The following is a 21,398-nucleotide window of genomic DNA, read 5'->3' on the forward strand; positions in this document are numbered from 1 at the left end:
AAATCCTGGGATAAGCAGATGATATCATTTTGCAAAAGATGAAGCATCACTTCAGCTTATATTGGATACAATTGTGAAAAAAGCTAAGCCTCTTAGTTTGAGAATTAATGCAGAAAAACTGTGACTAGTGAAAAATCAAATAAAAAATTGCCTGACATAAATTGCAATGTAAAAATCAAAGGTACCCCTATAAAAACTGTAGAACATTTTTCTGTCTTAGAAGCTTGATAACAAATTATGCTTCTTATTACAAAAAAGCCAAGCCATCGATGCCACAGACATTCTCAATCACAGCAGTGGACGTAAATATTGGGCCACCGCTGGATGATCAGTCGGGGCAGGTCATCATCATCCACCCCATTATCAAAGGGCCTGCCGCACCTCAATGCAAGGCCAGACACCACTGCCCTCCGTCTGTGTAACCACATCAGAGATGACAAAATATGTTTGGGTGCCTTCCTCCACCACATCAACAGCCTTCACAGGTACTTAAATAGCCCCAGCAGGCTGATCCTCCAGAATGTCACAGAACATGTCAACCATTCCAACTAACTCATCCATGAGCAGTCTTATATCTTGGTCTTAGTGTCAGCATACTTGCAGACCAAGTCGCTCATCTCTTTAACGCATTGAAAAAGACAAGATACATTAAAGGGAAGACACTTTCCCCTTCCCGCCTTTTATATACTTCTATAGAGACCACCTTTGCCACCATTTCAATTGGAGTCGATCCACCAGGATTTTTTTGTTCCTCCGCTATTGAGGGGGAGAGCCAACCGCCTCTTAGATGTTTCCCCCACCGGTTAATTAACATCACACTCGCTGATGACATTGTCGTCACTTAATTCCATGAACAGGGCTTCGGCTCGTTTCTAGCGATGCCGACACATCCATTTGTCTAGCGACAGACCGCCAGTGTGACTCACGATAAGCACTGTCGGTACTACTGTCCCCCCAACGGGTGATCGCTGCCTCCCAACGGGTAAAGCCCCCCTCCATGGGTGGGGCCGTTTACCTTTCGGGTTCAGTCATGAGATCACCAACAGAAAAAAGTTACAAAAAAAACTGAGTAAATTTAATAAGACTTTCTAAGTCAGAGAATTCGACTAAGTAAATTCTATAGCTCGAATGTAAACAAACCTATCAGCTGTGATTGCCAAGCCCCTGTGACAATCGTAGGCCACCTAAAAACAAAAATAAACAGACCAATTAATACAATAAGCAACGAAAACGCAATAAACAGAAATACTAACTAACATCAATTAGAATGAAAACTAACTGCAAATAAGTCCAGTAATAATAAAATTAGTCTGCAAGGTGTGCTAATCAATGCGGAACTAACTTATACAAACGAATTAACACTTAACGAAACTAACATAAAACAACGAACGAAACAACCAAAACACATATAAACGACGAAACATTAAAGAGAAACTCAACAAAATTCGAAAACAGAAGGCGCTAATAAACACTTCTGTGCTCACTCAGAGAAAAATCTTCCATTCTTTTTATAAGTTTGTAATATCGATTCGACTGCAAACTTAAAGAATATAGATAGTATCGAGATGGCCCCGCTGCAAACATTCATATTTACTTTTAAGGTTATGAATTTTTATGTGTTTTTAAATTGTTTTTAGGTTTAGTTAAGGTAATATGAGTAATGGATTAGTTCCAAGTAAAAGTACAGTATATGTTTCTAATCTACCGTTTTCTTTGACTAATAATGATTTACATAAAGTATTTGAAAAGTACGGAAAAGTGGTAAAGTAAGTTATATTATGTGATTTTTAATAATATTTTTTATGGTATTATCTTAAAATTTGTGATTTATTAATTTACACCGCAGAATTTATTGTTCAGTTTCATACAAAGTCGGACTTATCCTGAGAAGCATTCCAGCTAATTTAACCCTAATATAGCCGAGGTTCATTATTAACATAAGGGTTCAGAACTAAAAGTTAATCCAATCAGAATATTTATGTACGTGAAGTGCAATAGAACATTAATAACCAATACAGTTACTAACCACATGAGTGATAATGATAACCCGTACAACAGGTTCAGTTTTCTTCTTTCTCTTCAAAGTTCGCTTTATGTTCTACACATTCATCTTGCTGCGTCTGTAGTCAGAACAATGGTTTGGTATCTTTATAATTTGTACCCATTGAATTATATTAATCATGTTTTTGTGGTAGTTACTCCAGTTTCAAATAAGTGATACATATTTATTATTTAAATGAGGATAATTTAATCAGATACATTTTTGTTGTACACACCTACTATTTACAAGATGTAATGATGTAAGCATTCTTAAAAAATGCAATTCTCATTAAATTTTAACTCACTGAAAAGTGGTTCCTTGTTTACCATACACTTTTGTCCATAAAAAATTTACAAACTATAAACTGTTTGCCATCATATCACTAGATGAGTTGTTAGATGGTTAATGCCTGAAAACAAACTCAACCATGACATGCAGTAATTGGAAAAAGAAAACTATATGTTTCCTTCTCATATTTATTTTTTACATTTCTGAATATAAACCTTAATTCTTCTACATGCTAGAATTTTATCAATTTTAATACATTATTGCAAACAAGTTTGGTATCATTTTCAAATAATGAGGTACATTTAATTTGTTACATAAAAATTGTACTGGAGAATTTGACAGTTGAAGCATAAACTTTAATGAATTGAATTAATGAACTGTGAGCTGGGTTTGAACTAATTCAAATCAATTGAATGAATAATATTACAGAAATAATAGAATTAAATTTGCTTTAAATAAATTAAAAAAATTTCTGTTTAATAATAGTGGTCTTCCCATGGGGACTGCGTGTGAGGCTAGAGTGGTGAGGTGATGTGAGCACTTCATGCAAGGCTAAACCAATCATCACCATCAACTGTTAACAAACGAGGTGGTCCTGGGTGCTGTTTTGGTAGATGTAATGGGATGCTCTTATAATATATCTACAAACAAATTTGAATGAATTTTCAAAATTCAAATGAGGTATTTGTTAGTTGGTTGAAGGCTAACATTTACTCACATCAGGTACATTCTCGATCTAACAGATCACTGTTATTCAGAAATGTTGTTATATCTTCACAAGCAATCTTCCGATTTTCAAAATTCAAACATGGTATTTGTTAGGATAATACAAAATCATGATGAAACCATACCGGAACAAAAATTAACTGATATACTCAGAATGCTGAGCCCAGTTCCCACATATGGTCTTTTGTGGAGTTTGACAGCAAGATTAGAGGTAATGGTGTTAGCATAGGACTTTGTATACTTGGGCTATTGGGATAGGAGAGTTGTCTGATACTTATGATCTTCTTTTGGGGTGTAATGTTTTGGAGTTTTTCATTGTTTTTGGTTCTGGTTATATTAGTTCTGTTTTGGGTTAGTTATTTTAGGTTTTTATTATTTTTTGTTAGATATTGGTTGTTGTTTATGTTAGTTGTGGCAGCTATATTGTTTTTTCCTATTGGCTACTGCTTTTTTTACATCTATTGTGATAGTTTGTTTGTATTATTGGTTTGATTTGTTTTATTTTTGTCATCGTTATTTCAGTAGTCCAATTTCATTGTTTAATTTTATTATTGTACTGTGTGGTCACTTATTGTTCATAGGTATGAGTAAACAGGATTACAAGCATGAAATGAGTAGTCAAAGGATTAAACGTATGTGGAGAGATTTTCAGTGAAGAGTGAGGGAGGCCATGGAAGCCCAAAAAAAGGAGGTTTGAAGACCCTGGAAAGAGACTCGAGAACTTAAGAAGAAGGGGTCCCAGAAAGCACATTTGAACCAAGCTTTGGAAGCTGTTGCTGGGGACAAAAGTAATGATATGTCTGGTGTTGATAATGTTGGTGTTGTCAGTGTGTTGGGTTCAAAAAGTCTTAGGCAACATCCTGTTAAAGTTTCTGGGAAAAAAGAAGCAGTGGGGCAACAAAGGATGCAATAAAAGATAGTAAGCGGGCCACAAAGGCTGTAGATATGGATAGTGAAAGTGTGGAGGAAGAATGTGTGATACTGATAATGATATTCAACTTATTGAGGAGATGTTTGGGCCAAGGAAAGCCCACCTCGCCACCCTTGAAGGCCAAAAAGGCAGAGGTGGCAGCACTGAAGGAAATAGAAATATCATTGGTCACAACAAATATAATTTCAAACAACGTCGTTATGAATTAATGGGCATGTTTGATGGCCTATGTCTGGAAATTGAAGAATTTATTGGTAATCAGAAAAATGTGAAAGAGAGAAGAGCAACTTTCATACATCCCAATCCCGTAGGGGAAGATACCCACCCACCCTGTGACGTTACCGGTTGCCACACCACCCCCTACATTTCAAGCCCTGAGGGGCTTTATCAGAGGTCGTCTTCAGAGCTTCTAACTGATTACATCTCACAATTCTCAGTCGGGATGCCACCAATGTAAATGCCTTGGCAGACATTTACATCAGTAAAATATAAATCAAATTTTGCTTTCATGTAGGCCTCAAATGGACATCTTCACGTCCAACCTAACATGATTCCCTCAAACTAATTAACTGAGACTGCGGAAGCTCAAACCTCGCACTTAGTCTAAATTTGACAACATTGTTCATGACTGTGAATGCCTCAGAAAACAAACGAGTTGTAAGTCAAATCAGTGCTACACTCATATCAATCAAAATTATGTTTTATGCAACATAGAAATTCAGACCTACACCCAATAATTTGACCAGATTAGGTCACCTAACAAGGGGAACATAACCTCATTTCGGTTTGTGCAGGAGCTGGGGACAAACCCCGCACTCCCACGCAGTCCATCATGGAGTCTCATTTGGCATTACCAAGTCACAATCAGCAGGCACCACCACCTGCAGATGAAATCACACCCCCGGTCGCACAGGCTACAATACCCTGGCAGTACGGCAACCTGCTGCCGGTAGGTGCCCCATCTCGAATCACAAATTATACCAATATAACCATGGCACAATGCAAATGCACCTAACTCCAACCAATCCAATGCCTAGTACGGAACCCTAGCCACCCGGGATCCTATCATGATCAAATAACTTGATTAAGTTTTCATAGTCTCGTATGTAAAAGTTGCGATATTTGCACTTATTAACTGTTAAATGAAACAATAGACTCCATAGGTACATAGAAAACTTTAGGGACAAAATCTGATTTGCCAACTGTGACCAAGAAGTTTATTTCAGATGTTGTTTGTACCCCTGTTGTGTCAAAACAAAAGGTCTTGTTTATAGATAAGCCTGTCGATATTACTCCAGAGTCCTTCAAGGGTAAAGTTCTAGAGTAGTTGATGCCAGGAAGCAGGGAGATTATAAGTTTTAAAGATAATCCTATGTGTATGAATAGTCATGAATGATAGTGAGACAGAGAGTGGTATTCAGCAAAGTGAGGGGATACGTCTGTATCCCATCAAGACTGTTGTTAGTTAATAAGCCTTTATGGCCATGCATGATGATTTATTTTGTGCCCTGGAATTTAGGTGAGGAGGGTTTTGTTGACACCATTTGAGTTCAAAACATGAAATATACACACAGCAGAGGAATAATAAATAAACTATTAATAAACTTATATATTAATAAACTTTTTAAAATAGTATTTCAGGCTGGAAGGAGAGATAGCAGTGAGGTGTAATATGTTATTGAGTGTAAAAAGGAATTATGGAAAGCTTCTGTAGAGACAGGACATTTGTTTACAGACTTTAAATCCTGTAGGGTAAAATATTACATAAAGGTAAGTCTGTGTTTTTGATGTTTAAGGTTGGGGCATGTAATCAAATCATGCAAAGAAAATGAGCTCTGCTCCTACCGCGGTAAGGAAGAGCATCATAGTAAAGATTGTTTGGTCAAATAAGAGGAGGATCCACCTCTGTGTATAAATTTTTCTTGATAGGGAAGCCAGCTAGACATAACAGTAGGTCAGAAGAATGTTCTGCGTACAAACTTAGGCTTCTACGTCTATTTGACTTTCTAAGCAGTCGAATAGGTAAATAGACAGTTGATGTTTCATGTAGCTGGTGTCTATGTTAATTTCCCTTGTTAATTTAGTATTATTATTATTTTGTGTTCCAGATTTATATTTAATGGTTATGATTGGTTGGGTTAATGTATGTGTTTATGGTTTTTGGTTTATGTTTTTGTTAGTTTTAGTGTGTAGAGATAGTTGTTGATCTCATTTTATGTAGGTTTATTTATGTTTTTATTTATTTATGTTTTGTGTATGTATTTATGATAATTTTTTCATTTTAGTGTTTTGTGGTCAATCCATTTGAAGTGTCCCAAAAAATCATAAGCTGGTTGCATGACCAATTCAAAAAAAATTAAAACTTACTCACTTGTTTCCTACATATTTCAGGAAATTAATTTTTTATTTAAGCAGTTTACCTGTGGCAGCCATTTTTGTTATGGTGCGCACACCTATTTTTGTGATTGCAAGTGTTTACAGAAAAAAATCATAACTAAAAAAATCCCTTTTGGCAAGCCAGAAGGCGGAGGTAGATTTCACACCAGTGCTAAGTAGGGGATAAAAAAGATTTCCACCTTAAAGTTAAGAAAAACTTCAAATTTACTCAATATGACCCTGGTTGCATGTGAAAAAAGTTTCCCATGTTTAGCATATGACAAGCCCCATCTTCTTACAATTCCACCCCCTGGGCCAGTGATTGATGATATCAGAAAACTTTACTTAGATAAGTTTTAGGCCCTTATCCAAAGAATAGTAGGAACTTTAAACGAATTCAATAGTTTACTTAATAAGAAAGTTATAGTGATATTTTGTTTTTTTGAAAAAGCCCCCCATGGTCCAATTTTGGCCATTAACAAACTCAATTGAGATTTTGGGACAAGTTATTTTTAAGGAACAATTTGAAAGTGATTTGCACAAATTTATGGCAATATCGTTTCCACTAGAAAGTGAAATAGATGTATATATATATATATATATATATATATATATATATATAAACTTTTGAGCTGACAGTGGTTTTGGGATGTGGGGGGTGTAACACAAAGATATGTCAAAATTTTCCAGAAGTCAAATCATGGTACGCATTACAATAGGTACCTTTCTTATGAAATCTACCTAAAACTATTGGTCCTGGAAAGCTGAAACAAAGCAGTTTATTCATATTTTCTCAAGGAAAAGATCAGTACAGTGATTTATTTGCATATCTCTCTTATTTCTATGAGAAAATTATCAAGAAAGTTGAACATCAAAGACTGAAATTTCACTTTTGGTAATTTTTTTCAAGAGGCAGGGATGGCATACACAGTTTGAATTATTTTTTTATATGTAGGTATATGTTATTAGTTTTACCATAAATAAAATTAATGTTGATATGCATCCCTTAAATCTTTATGAATTTTTGAAAACTAAATTTTTTTTAAATTCAAATTTTGGCTTCTATAACTCTGATGAGGCTGGTGATAAAAATCTCAAATTTGAATCACCTGCAGTGTTTTTATAGATGTTTATGACAAATAAAAAAATTTCCTGTGTATTATACTAATAAAAAAGGTATAACCTCTCAAAAATTAGGAAAAACCTGTTAGAAGCAATACCATTTTGACTCGCTAAATAAGTTCTCCAAGGAGTTTTCTTGTCTTCTTTGCAGTTCAACCCTCTGCGTCACATGTGTGACGGAGAGAGCTGAACTTCTCCATTGCAATGCATGTTTAGCGTTTAGCTGACGGCATGCAACAATACCTTGTTCCTGAAGTTCATCTGCAATCTCCTCTTCTGTGTAGTTCTTGCAAATTATAACGCCCTTTGAGGTGTTCCTAGTACTATGAGGAACAACTCAATGTCCATAACTCCGATCTTCTTAGCTTTTAATAACACTGGGGAACAAAAAACAATTTTTTTTGTTTCAGGTAGAAAAATATGTGATTCTGATAGTATTTTTTCAACTGAATTCAAATATGGTATAGTTTTTTCCCCATCAAACATTTTAATATTTTCTGCATTCTTAACTACACAATATTCAAACATCTAACTCGCCTAGAAAGTAAGAAATGATAATGTTCTGCTATATTTTGCCTGTGGAGCATTCCTGTTGATGGTCCAACAATAATCAACCAACATATTAGGATATGCCGATATATTTGCCTTGATACCTCTTTTCAATAGTTGAAATCACCTGATGAAAGTGTTCCCCGTGCTCATCAATCACTGCGCTAAGATTTCCCAGGAAGAAAACTAGGTTGGAGTGCAGGAAGTGTACTTTTAAGGACATATTACAATCCAATTTTTTATAAGATCATTGAGAATATCACAGTAATTTTCCACCTTTCGGTTTCCCAAAAAATTCTGAGTAACATTTTTTAATGCTTGCCAAGCTGCTTTCTTCAGTGAATTCAATAGTTGCTCTCAGACTTTTCATCATGGATTAGTGATCGCATTTGTGGACCCACAAATATTCCTTCTTTAATTTTTGCATCACTAATTTTAGGAAACTTCTATTTTCTAAGTACATGAAACTGGGAGTATTGTCCATGGCCTTGACAAAAGTTTTCGTTAATTTTAGTTTGAAATGTAACGGAGGTAGATACTCATTTTTTAGGATTACACGATGGGTCATGTTTTATATTTTTGTGTTCAAGAATGAGTGATTCACGTTTAGGCCATTCTTTTCTAATGAAGTGTTTTTTCTGTCCCTACTATCCCATTCACACAAAAAACAAGAATAAGTGCAGTTACCTTCAAATCACGACAAATAATCTATTCATATACTCCATATTGAAGCTTTTCCAATATGAATTTAAAGTTTTTATACGTTTCATAATAGCAGAGTAAGCCACAGGTACTGATGAGAATTTATTGACATTATGCAGAAGTACAGCTTTTAAACTAACCTTAGAGGAATCAATGAACAAGCGCCATTCTGTTGTGTTATGTTCATTACAAAGTATCTCCATAAGAGTAGAAATATCATTACAAAACACTAAGCCATTTTCTTCAGAAAGATAGTCTTTAAATTCAGAATGACAATTACGATAAGTACATATCTTTGTATTCTTTTGAAGATTCCACCCTTTTAGCCGGGAAGTGAGCATTTCAGACTTTTTATTGGGTAACTTTAAATCTCAATGAGATTGTTAATATTTGCTCGAGCCAGTAAATTAGGCTTAGATAGATAAAATGCTTTCTTCAAAAGTTATACACCAGAATCTGTTTCTTTTTCTTCCTTATTTCCATCAGACTCTGAACTCTCTTCATCTAATGTCACATGTTCTGGAGGGTTTGGTATGGGCAATTCTTCACAGTGTGGAACTGGTCTCATTGCAGATTGCCAGTTAGGGTATACTATTGTATGTTTTGATTTTGATGTAATCCCTTTAATGTTTGTTAAGCAGAAATAAGTCAGAAGAGTGATCTTTAGGTTCCCTCCAAATCATAGGGATAGCAAATGGCATGTGGCATTTGCCATTTTTCCATGCAGTGAGATGCCTAGAACACGGTAAACAACAGATATGTGGAGCCCTGACCCTTCTGGTCCTCGGCTTTACACCCAAAATAAAGTTTGTAACACTTTTTTACTAATGGAGTAGGGTTTTGCCTTTGGGACTTGAGCATCACTTCACCACACATAACAAAAATTGTTAGGATGATTTAAGCAAGCCCTAGGCATTTTGTAACTAATGATTTATTAAAAGAAATAAAGTTGTAAGTATGTAATACACAATAATTCAGACACACAAAGCACTTACTACAATGATGTGCTTACTGGTTCACTACTTTCTCACAACTGGCATCATTCTGATGAATCTGTGCTACCCTAGATCACGTTTGTTCATTTCTATACATGGCTGAACCTGCACAACAGTAGCAATGCTACCCTTTGAGTTAGCTCATTTGGTTCCATCATATTTACAATGCTCTAGGAGATTTTACTTGACAGTGGACAAATGGACAAAAAAAGGTTATAAAATATTTTAAAAAATTAAAATAACAAAAACACTGTGGGTGATGGAGAAATCCCGAATACATATTTGAAAACAGGATAAAAAGCTGCATTAAATACATCTGGTTGTCATGAGACAGACATCATGTTGATCATGTAATTGCAACTAATGAACATCGTTCACAGTTTCCACAAAAAGTCCTACTACAATTTTTCTTGTTTCCGCAAAAAGTCCCATTACAGTTTTTCTTGTCTTGCCATCTTTCTTCTTTATAACTGAATATTTTGGTATTGAATCACTATTGTTTGGTCTAAGAGTTTCCTTCTTCCTTTCCAAATCCATAAACTGTTCTTTATCACTAAATTCTACACTCTTCCTTCTCTTCACCTGCGAACACAAAGGCTCTCCAGGATGAATGTTTTTACGTAGACCCTCTGCCATGGAAGATGTGGATGCTGATGTGTCCATAAACATATATTAATGCCAGTCATGATGTCAGAAGGTGCGGGTGGAGAGACAGTTGGGTGTGTCCTGGATCATTGATCCTTCCTGGGTTACCCCAATCAGCCCCCTCCTACAAATTTAACCTGGGCCAGGGAGTCAGGTACTGCCTGATTCACGATACCGACATCCCAGGACTCATACATAACCCTGCCAAGAGCCAAAGTGGCTGACTCACGCTGGACGGCGTAAGACTTTGGCAAAGCAAGCTCACCCTCAACCCAGCTTTACAACCAAGAAGAGGAATGAGTACTCCCCAACCACATTTTCCGCAGCATCGGCAAAACAGATCACGGTCATGCCTTCTGCCCCCCACTGCTAACAACAAAACCGAGAAGCACAACCACAACTAGCTCGGATAGCACGGGACTGCCAATTCCGTACAACTCAGGGAGCTCCTGAGCAAGACCATTTCCCTATTGGCCAACATAAGTGAAAGTACTGAAGTACCATGTCGTTGCCTACCCCAGACGTGTGCATGGGTGTGGGATTGGATTTATCCAGGGCATTATTATTATTAATTAATATATATATATATGTAGGCCTTTATATATAGTATATATGTGTGCAACTATGCAAGAGTTGCTGTGAACATTTTTAATGTTTAGTTTACGTTATTAGTTACATTAATTTGGTGTTTAATATATACATTTGTATATATAAATAAAGACTAATAGAGAAAATGTACATATATTACTTATTTAAAATTATATTTTTAGAATAACATTTTAATGAAATTGAAAGGATTTCATTATTAATCTACAAAATTGTAAGGGAGTGTATTAAATGAATTTTACAAATGCTTTATTCTGTGTAGCAGTAAAGAGAAAGTGTTATGTCTTCCCTTTCCCCTCTTTTTTTACTGCTTTCCAGCCCTAGAGATCCCGCTGTCTTAATACATTACATCTTTTATTCTTTTTTCAAAATGAGATGTTTGTTTTATTTACTAATGAATCTTATATTTTACAGGGTTACAATAGTTAAAGATAAGGTCACAAGAAGAAGCAAAGGCATTGCATTTGTATTATTTTTAAAAAAAGAAGATGCAAAAAAGTGCTCTACATCTATCAATGGACAAGAGGTGAGTAGTCCATAAATTAATGATTTATTACTGATAGCTTTGGTATTTGTTAATATATAATTGAAATAAGGATGATAATTTGTTCAACTTTTTAAAATACTGTATTATTAGTTCCATGATTATTTTTTTAACCACCAAATTGAAATTTTTTTGTGGTTAGTACGTGTAATAAAAAGTAACAGGATATGGTGGTCTTTTTTTTGGCTAGGAAATACCCATATGATTTTCATTGCTAAACCCAAGTTTAGTTTAAAGACATTCTGTCTGGATGGCCTAATTTTTATAAAATATACTTTCATTATTGTGGTTAAGCTGACTATTTTATATTAGTATTATGTGTATCTGCCTATTTGACATTATAGGATTGATTTCAAATGAAGTTATAATTTTTGTTGTATTTTTCTGTAATGCGTATTGTAGTTTGAAATGATATTTTCAACATGTTTGTTGTATATCTTGCAGTAAGATAAGTGTTATATATGTAGTTTGTTTATATGTATTATGTAGGATGGGAAACTTATCCAGTAAGCACTTTGAACCAGATTAAGCTTTTTGTACAGCAACCAGTTTGGAAACAAGAGTCCTTGGACAGATACAGGCAGAACTTTCTTTTTCTGTTTAACCTCCAGAACCACCATAAGATATTACTTCAGAGGATGAATGAAGATGATATGTATGAATGTAAATGAAGAATAATCTTGTAGCCTCAGAAATGCGTTAACTTAGCAAAACTTTACTCTTTAGCATGATTGTTTAGTCAAATCCCACTATACGTTCTTAAAAAGAATGAGTCACATTTATAGAATTAGTCGATATGAAAAAGAGTTGATTTACAGTTAAGACAAAATAACATAACCAAAAGTATCATCTAAAACCCCTTCAGGTAACGGATACCCATCCTACCATCCTAGCCAAAATTTCAAATATATGCTGTTCTAAGTTTTTTCACTCCACATATTGAACTGCCACCTGAGAACAGACTCAAGGCTTTCCTATTGAAAACTTTTCCACAAATTTTTGTGGTGTACAAAAGTATCCAGCTCCAATATTAACCATTCTGGTAGATGCAAACTGGAGGTTTTCAATTCATTTAAGCAAAGCATTAAGTTTTTTTTAATTTTTAGATGTTTGGAAGGAGGCTGAAAAGCAGTATCGCTGTCGATAATGGACGGAGTACTGAATTTATTCGTCGGAGAACATATCCTGATAAGAGTCGTTGTTATGAATGCGGTGAGGAAGGTCATTTAAGCTATTCCTGCCCTTCTAATGCCTTAGGTGATCGCCCTCCTCCTCCGAAGAAAGAGAGAAAAAGGAAAAAAAGTAGTATTGATATAAAGGTATATAAAATACTTTTTATTTTTATATTATGTATCTGCTAATGATTAATTACACTGATAGACAAAAAAAAAATGTTTAATGTTTATTTAAGTGTGGTTTCTTGAATTGCTTTTTTGTGTACATTACAGATCTGTAAATACGATTTTTCTATCGCCCTTAGTTTAAATTATGCTTCAAAAAAATTTAGGGAAATATTGTTAAAATCTGTAAAATTTATAATTTTGCATGGCCATAGCTATGTTAGAATGATTTCACTGATGATTTTATTTTATTAATAGCCTCAGGCACATCCCTAATTAGTGTTCAACAGTAATCAGCTAGCATGTTTAGTATTCCATTTCCCTTTATAGTGGCTTTCCATCACTGAAATGTCTTGGTGGAAATGTTCACCGTGTTCGTCACTTACGTCTCCGAGATTGTCCAGGAAAATATCCAGATGTGAATATATTTTCAAAGACATATTACATCCCATAGCTCTGTATGAAGTAAGAAGTTGATTAACAGTATCGTGGTAATTGTAGTAACTGTGGATTTTTGTTTGCTGAGAAACGTTTTGCAAACTTCTTTAAATGAAGCCCAAGCTGCAATTTTTACATTATTTAATATTACATTCGAGAATTTCTGCCTGATGTACAAAAGTCCGGGACTATCCTTCTTCATTGCTTTTTCATTAGTCCTAGCTTGATATTGTGGGGGGGGGGTAAAAATTTTTTTTTGTGTTCAACTAAGGGCTCATGAATAATATTTTCCCCTTTGAAGTTAAGTTGTCTTGTTTCTTCCACTCTTTGGTAACATAATGTATATCCCTAGCTCGGCTGCCCCATTTGCAAAGAAAACACTTGTACTTAGTATTACCTAATTGCATACCTAACAAAATAGTTATAACTTTTAAACCACCACAATGTTACAGCTATGTTTTTTATAATTTATTTTTTCAAGAACGTCTTTCATCACATCATATGTCTCAAATTAATACCATAAGCAATTGGTATCAAAGGATATTTGTTACTGTTGTGTAGTAGAACCACTTTTAAAGATGCCAGTCCTCAGTTTTATGAACTTGTCCTAAGTGTAAAATAAGCTCATCAATATTTGTGCAATAAACCAAATTATTTTCATCAATAAAGTACTGAGAAAGTTATTTTTGTCAGCTTCAGAAACCCAACATTTTTGTATATTTTTTAGGTAAATTCCAACCTTGCAGTCTTGATCCTAACAGTTCAGCTGTTAGATCTTTTGATAAATTTAAATCCCTAACCAAGTCATTTAATTCACCTTTTGATATAATATGTGGCTTATTGGAAGATAATTCGAAATCAAAATCATTGTTTTCTTCAGTACTGGCTGATTCTTCATCGCTGCTTTTGAAACATACATTCACAGGTGGCTCATAAACTGGAATAATTTCACGTGAGGAACCTTTCAGTATTAGATATGATGTCATAATATGTGACTATGATATGATTTAATTCTTTGTCTAGTATTCTTTATTTATAGCTCACAAATTATATTAACAAAGTTAAACAATAAAAAATGAGCTAACAAAGTACAATAAGAGCTTAAAATGCCAACTATAAGTTGAAAAATTAAAAAATCCTTTAATTAAAATTTAAACATTTTTGAAAAATGGTGGGTGATAGAAAGATTCTGAGTTCATATTCGTTTTCAGCATCAAAAAACAGATTAAAATCATGTATTGCACGTTAGGAAACAAAAATTGTGCTTATCAGAGTTATTTATTATCACTTTGTCTATACTGAAAGACGATTCCAAAAGACCATCTCAGGAAGTATATATTAAAAAGATATAATGTAGAGGAAAGGAGCAAGGGTGAAATACAGAGCAGAGACCATATTTAATATTATTGTTCATCAACAATTATTTGGTTTATCAACTACTCAGTTGTAGTTTCCTTTGAGTGGTTGAATGTATGCTATTGATTTATTGGCTCATGACTTGTAATCAGAACCATTTGAAATAAATTTGAACGTAATAAAACTGTAGTTATTGAAGGCCTCTCTCATTATGAAATGAAGATTGGTATAACTGACTTATATCCATTGCTATAAAACCTTTTTATGAGTTGCGGCAGTGTATGTAATGTTTTGTTTAAGAAAAAAATGTTTTGTCGCTTTACACGATCAAACAATCTAAAATTCAAGCAGCACCACTATTACTTTGTTTGGGAGTAATGCCATTTATTATATGACCAGTCGTTGTATTGAACAAAAGATTTTTCTTGTAATGCTGAGTATCACTTGAATTTTTAATAGCTTAGATTGATTGTATAGTACTAACATACTTTCAGCTTAGTAGTCTTCTTCATTGGAAGTCCACTTTATTCTTCATTTTTTATAGTAAAAGTAGCATAGAACCCTTATTTTTCTTCAGAATGACTTTACTGTTTTCAGGAGAACTGCAGCAATTTGGTTATCACATCTAAAAGATAAAACTAATGTATTATTATTATAAACTGTAAGCCAATAAAACTTATGTATTATTATTATAAAATGTAAACCAATTAAGTAATAAAGCATCCATAAACCTTAAATCATAATAATTATAAAGCATTTTTAATTTATATAACTCTTTGTTATAATTCAATATGTGTAAAAAGGTTCCATCAAGTTGTATTTTATAATGCAAGTAAAAGTATTTTATGATAGTATTTTGCTCTTCCAAATAATATATATATCTAATCATTATCAGAAATCATTGTCATTACTGATAATGATTTCTTCCCTAGTGTTATCAAAAATGTTATAAATATCCATTACTTCAATCGTGACAAAGATTGATTAACTTGTTTTATTTTTAACAGTTCATTATGAAAATTTATGTTGTGTATTTGATGATTAATCTTTACGCCTTAGAAAAAGGTAAATATTTACTAGAAATGATTAGTAAAATATATATATACATATCCAGATTTTGATGTGTTTTATCTTTTGAAGGAGTATGGTGATTTTTATTCAGCTTCTGATGATGACAGTGGTGATAATGAAGATGCAGATGACAGAATCAGTGAAGTTAGTAAGAGATTTAAAAAATCATATAAAGTTAGTGAGAACAGATTGAATGAAACTAATGACAAAGATGGTGATGATGATGATGATGATGATGATTATGATGATGGTGTTGATGTTTATGAACCAGATATGGAAACACTCAGTGCAGTTATTGAAGAGGAGGTAATATATTTCTGTATTATTACACTACTTTTACGGCTAATTATATTATTTTCTTGTTGAAAAGATCAAGGTAGATGGTATTTTAGACTTTTGGGGAGTTTAGATAGTATTAAATTATTATTATGTATGCATTCAATTTTCTGGAATTTTTTTACATGTATGGTTTCTGAAAAAAAATTCATTTTATTCATGATTTAAAGATATGTTTTCACTACCTCATGTAACCATTATAAATTCTGACTTAAATTTAAAATTAAATTAAATTGTGTTATGTAAATTAGTGAATTCATTTGTATTTTATTTTGTATTAAACTATTTTGTTATATGGATTTTTTATACATCAACGGACAATATATTTGTTAAAATGTAAAAGTTAAATTAATAGCAACATATTCATTTGTTATTAAATTCTTTCTTAAAATAGAATTTTAAGAAATGCTGGAAAAATGTGCTAACGTTTTCTTTACAAAGAGAGTTACGTTTGTGTGAATACACATACTCACACAGACTTGGACACTAATTTCTATTTAGTCTACATCTCTCTGATTAGGGTAATGCTTTCTGCATCAAACAGGGTTTCAGATCACATTACTGTTGTGTAGTCCCTAACTTTACCCATCTTAGGTATTCATTTTTTTGTTCTAAACACCCTTTGTCAAGGCATGGGCTTTCTGCATTTTGTCAATGGTTACTTTATTTGCTTCTTTATCAAATTCATTTGATTGAATGATTTTATCTAAGTATTTGATTTTAGATATTTTGGTGTATGTTTTATGTTTGTTATGAATTCAGTTTTTTCAAAAGATATATGTTGACTCCTTCAGGATGTTCATTTGTTTTCTGCTGTTTCTATATCTTCTGTTAATAATGCAAGGTCATCTGCAAAGGCCAAGCAGTCTGATAAAATTCCTCTTTTGCAGAACCTAGTCTGACTTTTTCAAGTCCTTTTTCTTCAAAGATTTTTCTCCATTCTCTTATGACCTTCACTAAGACTGCATTGAAAAGAAGTAGGGATAATCCATCTCCTTGTGTAACAGTTGTAATGATTTCATATGGTTGTGAAATTTCTCCTTTGAATTTGACTTTGTGTTTACTTTACAAGATATAATAAGTATTTTCTCATCTGTACTGAATTATATTGAATAATGATTTCTATCATGTTATACACTTTTTTGAAATCTTCAAAGCTGATTAGTATACTCTTGCCTTCTTATATTTTGCCTATAGGTTGTATTTTCTGAATATAGTTTTCAGGTTCAAAATCTGTTCGGCATATGATCTGCCATAATTCTTTTAAATTTTTTAAAGGAGATATGAGAAAATGTATTCATTTAATAAATTTTCCTTATTAAATTATCTTGTAAATAGATAAAAGTAGTCATGTACATGTATACTTGATGTGTAAGATGATAAATGTATTTGCTTACACACATATCTTTAAAAAAAAGGTGTATAAGTTAATATAAAATTCCAATACCTGAAGCTATGGTGTTTAATAAACTGGTTCCAACAAATAGCCAAATTTAAACTTGTTGGCATAGTTTCTCTATATGCTATTCACATTAATAAAGGCACAACTATAGCAGTCAGCTGCCATTAAAAAAGAAGAAAAAATAGTACATAAGAAACCCTATGATTGTGAAAGAATTTGGCTTCAAATTTGAGGTATTTACCTGTTTAGGGAGCCCCAAAGGTACAATTAGAGATTCCAAGTTATAAGTTTATCTTTTCCTGCATAAATTCCTGGGAATTTAATTCTTTAATTTTTAATTAAGTTTCTGGGATTTGCATTCTTATTCCTTAATAAAATTTACATTATACAACATAAGTTTCAAGTGGTATTTATTATTGGATAGTGCTAAAATGGGATGACTACTCTTTTCAGTGTTTTTTTAATTCATGATTCATTCAAAAGAATTTTTTTATTATTTATGTTTTTATTCTGAGGTGTTTAATTATTTCTTTCTGTTTATTCTGATTTATTTATTTAGCGTATGGCACTAAAACATAACACCAATTACAGTCAAAATTATAAACAAAGATTTAACTAACTAATATATGCTATCGATTCTGGAGTCGCCATCAGGAAATCTTCAGGATTCCCTTCATAAGCTGTCCTAGGGCAAACTGCTGTGATGTGTCTGATAGTTTGATTTTCACCACACTCACAAAGGGGCGTTGGTGTTTTACCCCATTTATACAGGAAATAGGTGCACCTACCATGCTGAGTCCGTATTCTGTTTAGTGTTGACCATGTCTTACATGGCAAGTCAAAATTATTCTGATTATTAGCCCAGCTTTAAAAATAGTTTTTTTTTTCTAATTTTCTTTGGCTTCCTAATCAGGCAGGCATAATACTGCATTTATCTTTAAACATTGTATCTTAAAAGTGTCCTTTTTTATTTTTTTGATACTACTGTATTTACATTTGAAAATAAACTTATTTAATTAACTTATTAATTATTATAAAGCTCATATGGTAAGTAGTACATCCAATTTATAATAATAAAAATCTGATGTGGACAATACATGACTTTCTTGCACACCTAATGTGTAAATTACATTTACACATTGTTTTTTAAATGAAAAGTACATAAAACTTTATTTCATATAAAACTACAGGTATTTTTTCTTTTCTTTTTTTATTATTGAATTATTAGTCATCGTAAAAATGTTTTTCAATGAGAGGTTAATAATTATTAATAAATCAGTATATTTAAATTAAAAAAAAAAATTAAAGATAAGGAGATGAAGTCTGATTTGAACCAATGTGCCTTCCCCTAAGATCCAAATATTAATTAAAATTTTATTTGGCTATAACTCTGGAACCAATGAAAATAAGTACTGCTTATGGTATATCGTTGAAAAGCTCTCAATGAGGGCTTATTATTGCAGTTAAGAAAGTGTTCAAAATCCAATTTTTTTTAATTTTGGGCTTTTTAGGACACTTGGTTCAGTCTATTACTATCAAAGGTGGAGGTGCACAACTAGATGTTATAATAGTCCTAAATCCAAAATTTCAACATCCTATGGCTAATCATTTTTGAGTTATGCAAGATACATATGTACATACATACATACATACATACATACAGACGTCACACCGAAACTAGTCAAAATGGTTATATCCGTTGAAATCTGGAAACCAAAATTTTTCACGATCACAATACTTTCTTTACTTCTTACAAGGTAGTAAAAATTAATAATGAAAATTTTTTTATCATTCTATATACTTTAAGTAATTTTTCACATAGTCACCCAGATAACATATAGTACAATGATATATAACTAGTTTTAGTGTATCCTCTATCATACAAACATGCTGTCAGTCAAGTGTTTCCAACTTTCATCAGGCCTTCATTACGTACAAATCACACTCCACATAATGAGTTCTTCAATTTCATTAGCATTTGCAAATCACAAGAGAGCTAGACAATTTGGCCTCTCAAGTAACAGAATTGCCACCACAGTTATTTCTAATTGCATAAATAGTATATTCATTTATGATGATTTACTTACTTGTGTTTTCCATTATGTTAAGGGTTTCTGGTATATTGTATCCTTGTTCCTTAAAAACATCAGAGTGGGTTTTCAGGATACAATATAAGCTATCAGATAAATTGTTTGGAATATAAATAAAAAATCATCCAGATCAGTAAATTAAAAGCTGTAAAATTTGCATGAATTATTTGTATAAATAAACTACCATTCATTGAAAAACAAGTCAACTTTTACCAAACTAAATAACAAAACTATTTTCTTATTACTTTGGGCTTTAAGAAGGGGACATTGTATTTATCTTGACATATTTTAGTAAATTACACCCTGTGCAGATCTTCCAGCTTACTTTGTATGAAATTGTCATAGATATATGTATAAATATTCATATTTATATTTTGAATTATGTGCCCTTAAAAGAATAGTTTTAGTTACATAACTACCGATTAATAATTCATTACGTAATGATATTTCATGATGATGCTCTAATGTTATGTTGTAATGTTTTATGTTTCTTTTGTCAATAAAAATATATTAAAATTAATTAGATATTTTATTACAATATCAATTTATGATTATTTATTTATTAAAATAAATAAAATTATTGTTTTAATGTAATTAAAAAAATAAACTTGATTTTTCTCCTTCTACATTTCCTTAGTGCCTTCAAAATAGTTATTTTATTGTATATCTACTTATTATCTTAATATATTTTCACCACTATTATTTTGTATAATTATTATTTTTATACAAAACAGAGAACCAGTTATAACTGGTTCTCTGTTTTGTTTAACTTAACATTAGTTGAAGTTTGTTTTCTTGAGGCTCTTCTATTCCAGGTCTCCCTTTGTTTCTTTGTTTTTCTTTGGTTCCTTCTGGGAAATGCCCACTCAAATTATAATACGTAACGTGTACATTTCTGATCGGTATATTAATCTTATATAGAAGTAGTTATGTTAGGTTTTCTGGTAGCCAAAGACAATTCTTCCATTATTATTTTACAACAGTTGTACATTCTTAAAAAGTGCAAATCACAGATTATATTTGTGATTTTCTTTTTTCAGAAACCTTATGCTGTAATTTTATATTGTGTGAAAGGCCTCTGTGGTGTGAGTATTAGCGTCTCGGCCTTTCATCCAGAGGTCCTGGGTTTGAATCCTGGTCAGGCATGGCATTTTCACTCATGCTACAAATGTCATCCTCTGAAGCAATACCTAATGGTGGTCACAGAGGTTAAACGAAATAAAAAAAATCCCAAAGGGACTGGTTTGAATTTCTTAAAGGTAGTCTTTGGTTTCCAGGAAATTTGGATAAAATGTTTCTGCTCTATAATCACTACCAGATAACCAACCCTATACCCCAACTAGCCAATTCATATTGCAATCAGCATCTTGTAAAATATTAATTATATAGAAAGCTTATTAACTTAGACATATTGTATTTTTTATTGATCATTTTTCATGTTTAAAAAGTTTTAATTTGTAAAATCACAGTTTAATTATATGAGGTTTCGCATTGTTTCAGCAAAAGCAAGCCGAGCTTGAAAAATATAGGTATAAAGTAGCGACTGGAAATTATGGAAATGATAGTGATGAAACATCTTTGCGACCAAAGAAGAAAAGAATTAAGCAGAATTCTTATTTCAGTGATGAAGAAGATTTAAGTGATTAAATTTTTCAATGTCATGCAACATAAAATAAAATCTCCATTTTCTGCAATTATAAGATTTATTGCTATGCTTATTCCATTATTCATATGATTAATGAAACTGTGTACTTAATATTACTCATAGAAATATATGTTGATTAGAAAAATTAATACATTAAAAGAATATAAAAAGAGGTGTTTCAAATTCTTTTGAACA

General features: G+C 32.5%; 1 protein-coding gene across 1 annotated transcript; it reads left to right on the forward strand.

The window, feature by feature from the left end:
- The first annotated feature begins 1,563 nt into the window (after positions 1 to 1,563).
- LOC142329429 (zinc finger CCHC-type and RNA-binding motif-containing protein 1-like) lies at positions 1,564 to 21,373 on the forward strand. Its single transcript, XM_075374050.1, has 5 exons — positions 1,564 to 1,766; positions 11,396 to 11,507; positions 12,632 to 12,844; positions 15,800 to 16,036; positions 21,059 to 21,373. Exons 1-5 carry the CDS (start codon positions 1,654 to 1,656, stop codon positions 21,203 to 21,205), a joined length of 822 nt encoding a protein of 273 aa, XP_075230165.1. The 5' UTR covers positions 1,564 to 1,653; the 3' UTR covers positions 21,206 to 21,373.
- Positions 21,374 to 21,398: the final 25 nt, after the last annotated feature.

Source organism: Lycorma delicatula, chromosome 8 (genome assembly GCF_047948215.1).
Source record: "Lycorma delicatula isolate Av1 chromosome 8, ASM4794821v1, whole genome shotgun sequence".
NCBI classification, from domain to species: domain Eukaryota; kingdom Metazoa; phylum Arthropoda; class Insecta; order Hemiptera; family Fulgoridae; genus Lycorma; species Lycorma delicatula.

Bases quoted from the DNA above. Each gene is read 5' to 3' on its own strand.
- LOC142329429 (XM_075374050.1), top strand. From the start codon at position 1,654: ATGAGTAATGGATTAGTTCCAAGTAAAAGTACAGTATATGTTTCTAAT. The intron at 12,845-15,799 runs GTATATAAAATA...TATCTTTTGAAG, and splicing joins AAAGTAGTATTGATATAAAG to GAGTATGGTGATTTTTATTC. The intron at 16,037-21,058 runs GTAATATATTTC...GCATTGTTTCAG, and splicing joins GTGCAGTTATTGAAGAGGAG to CAAAAGCAAGCCGAGCTTGA.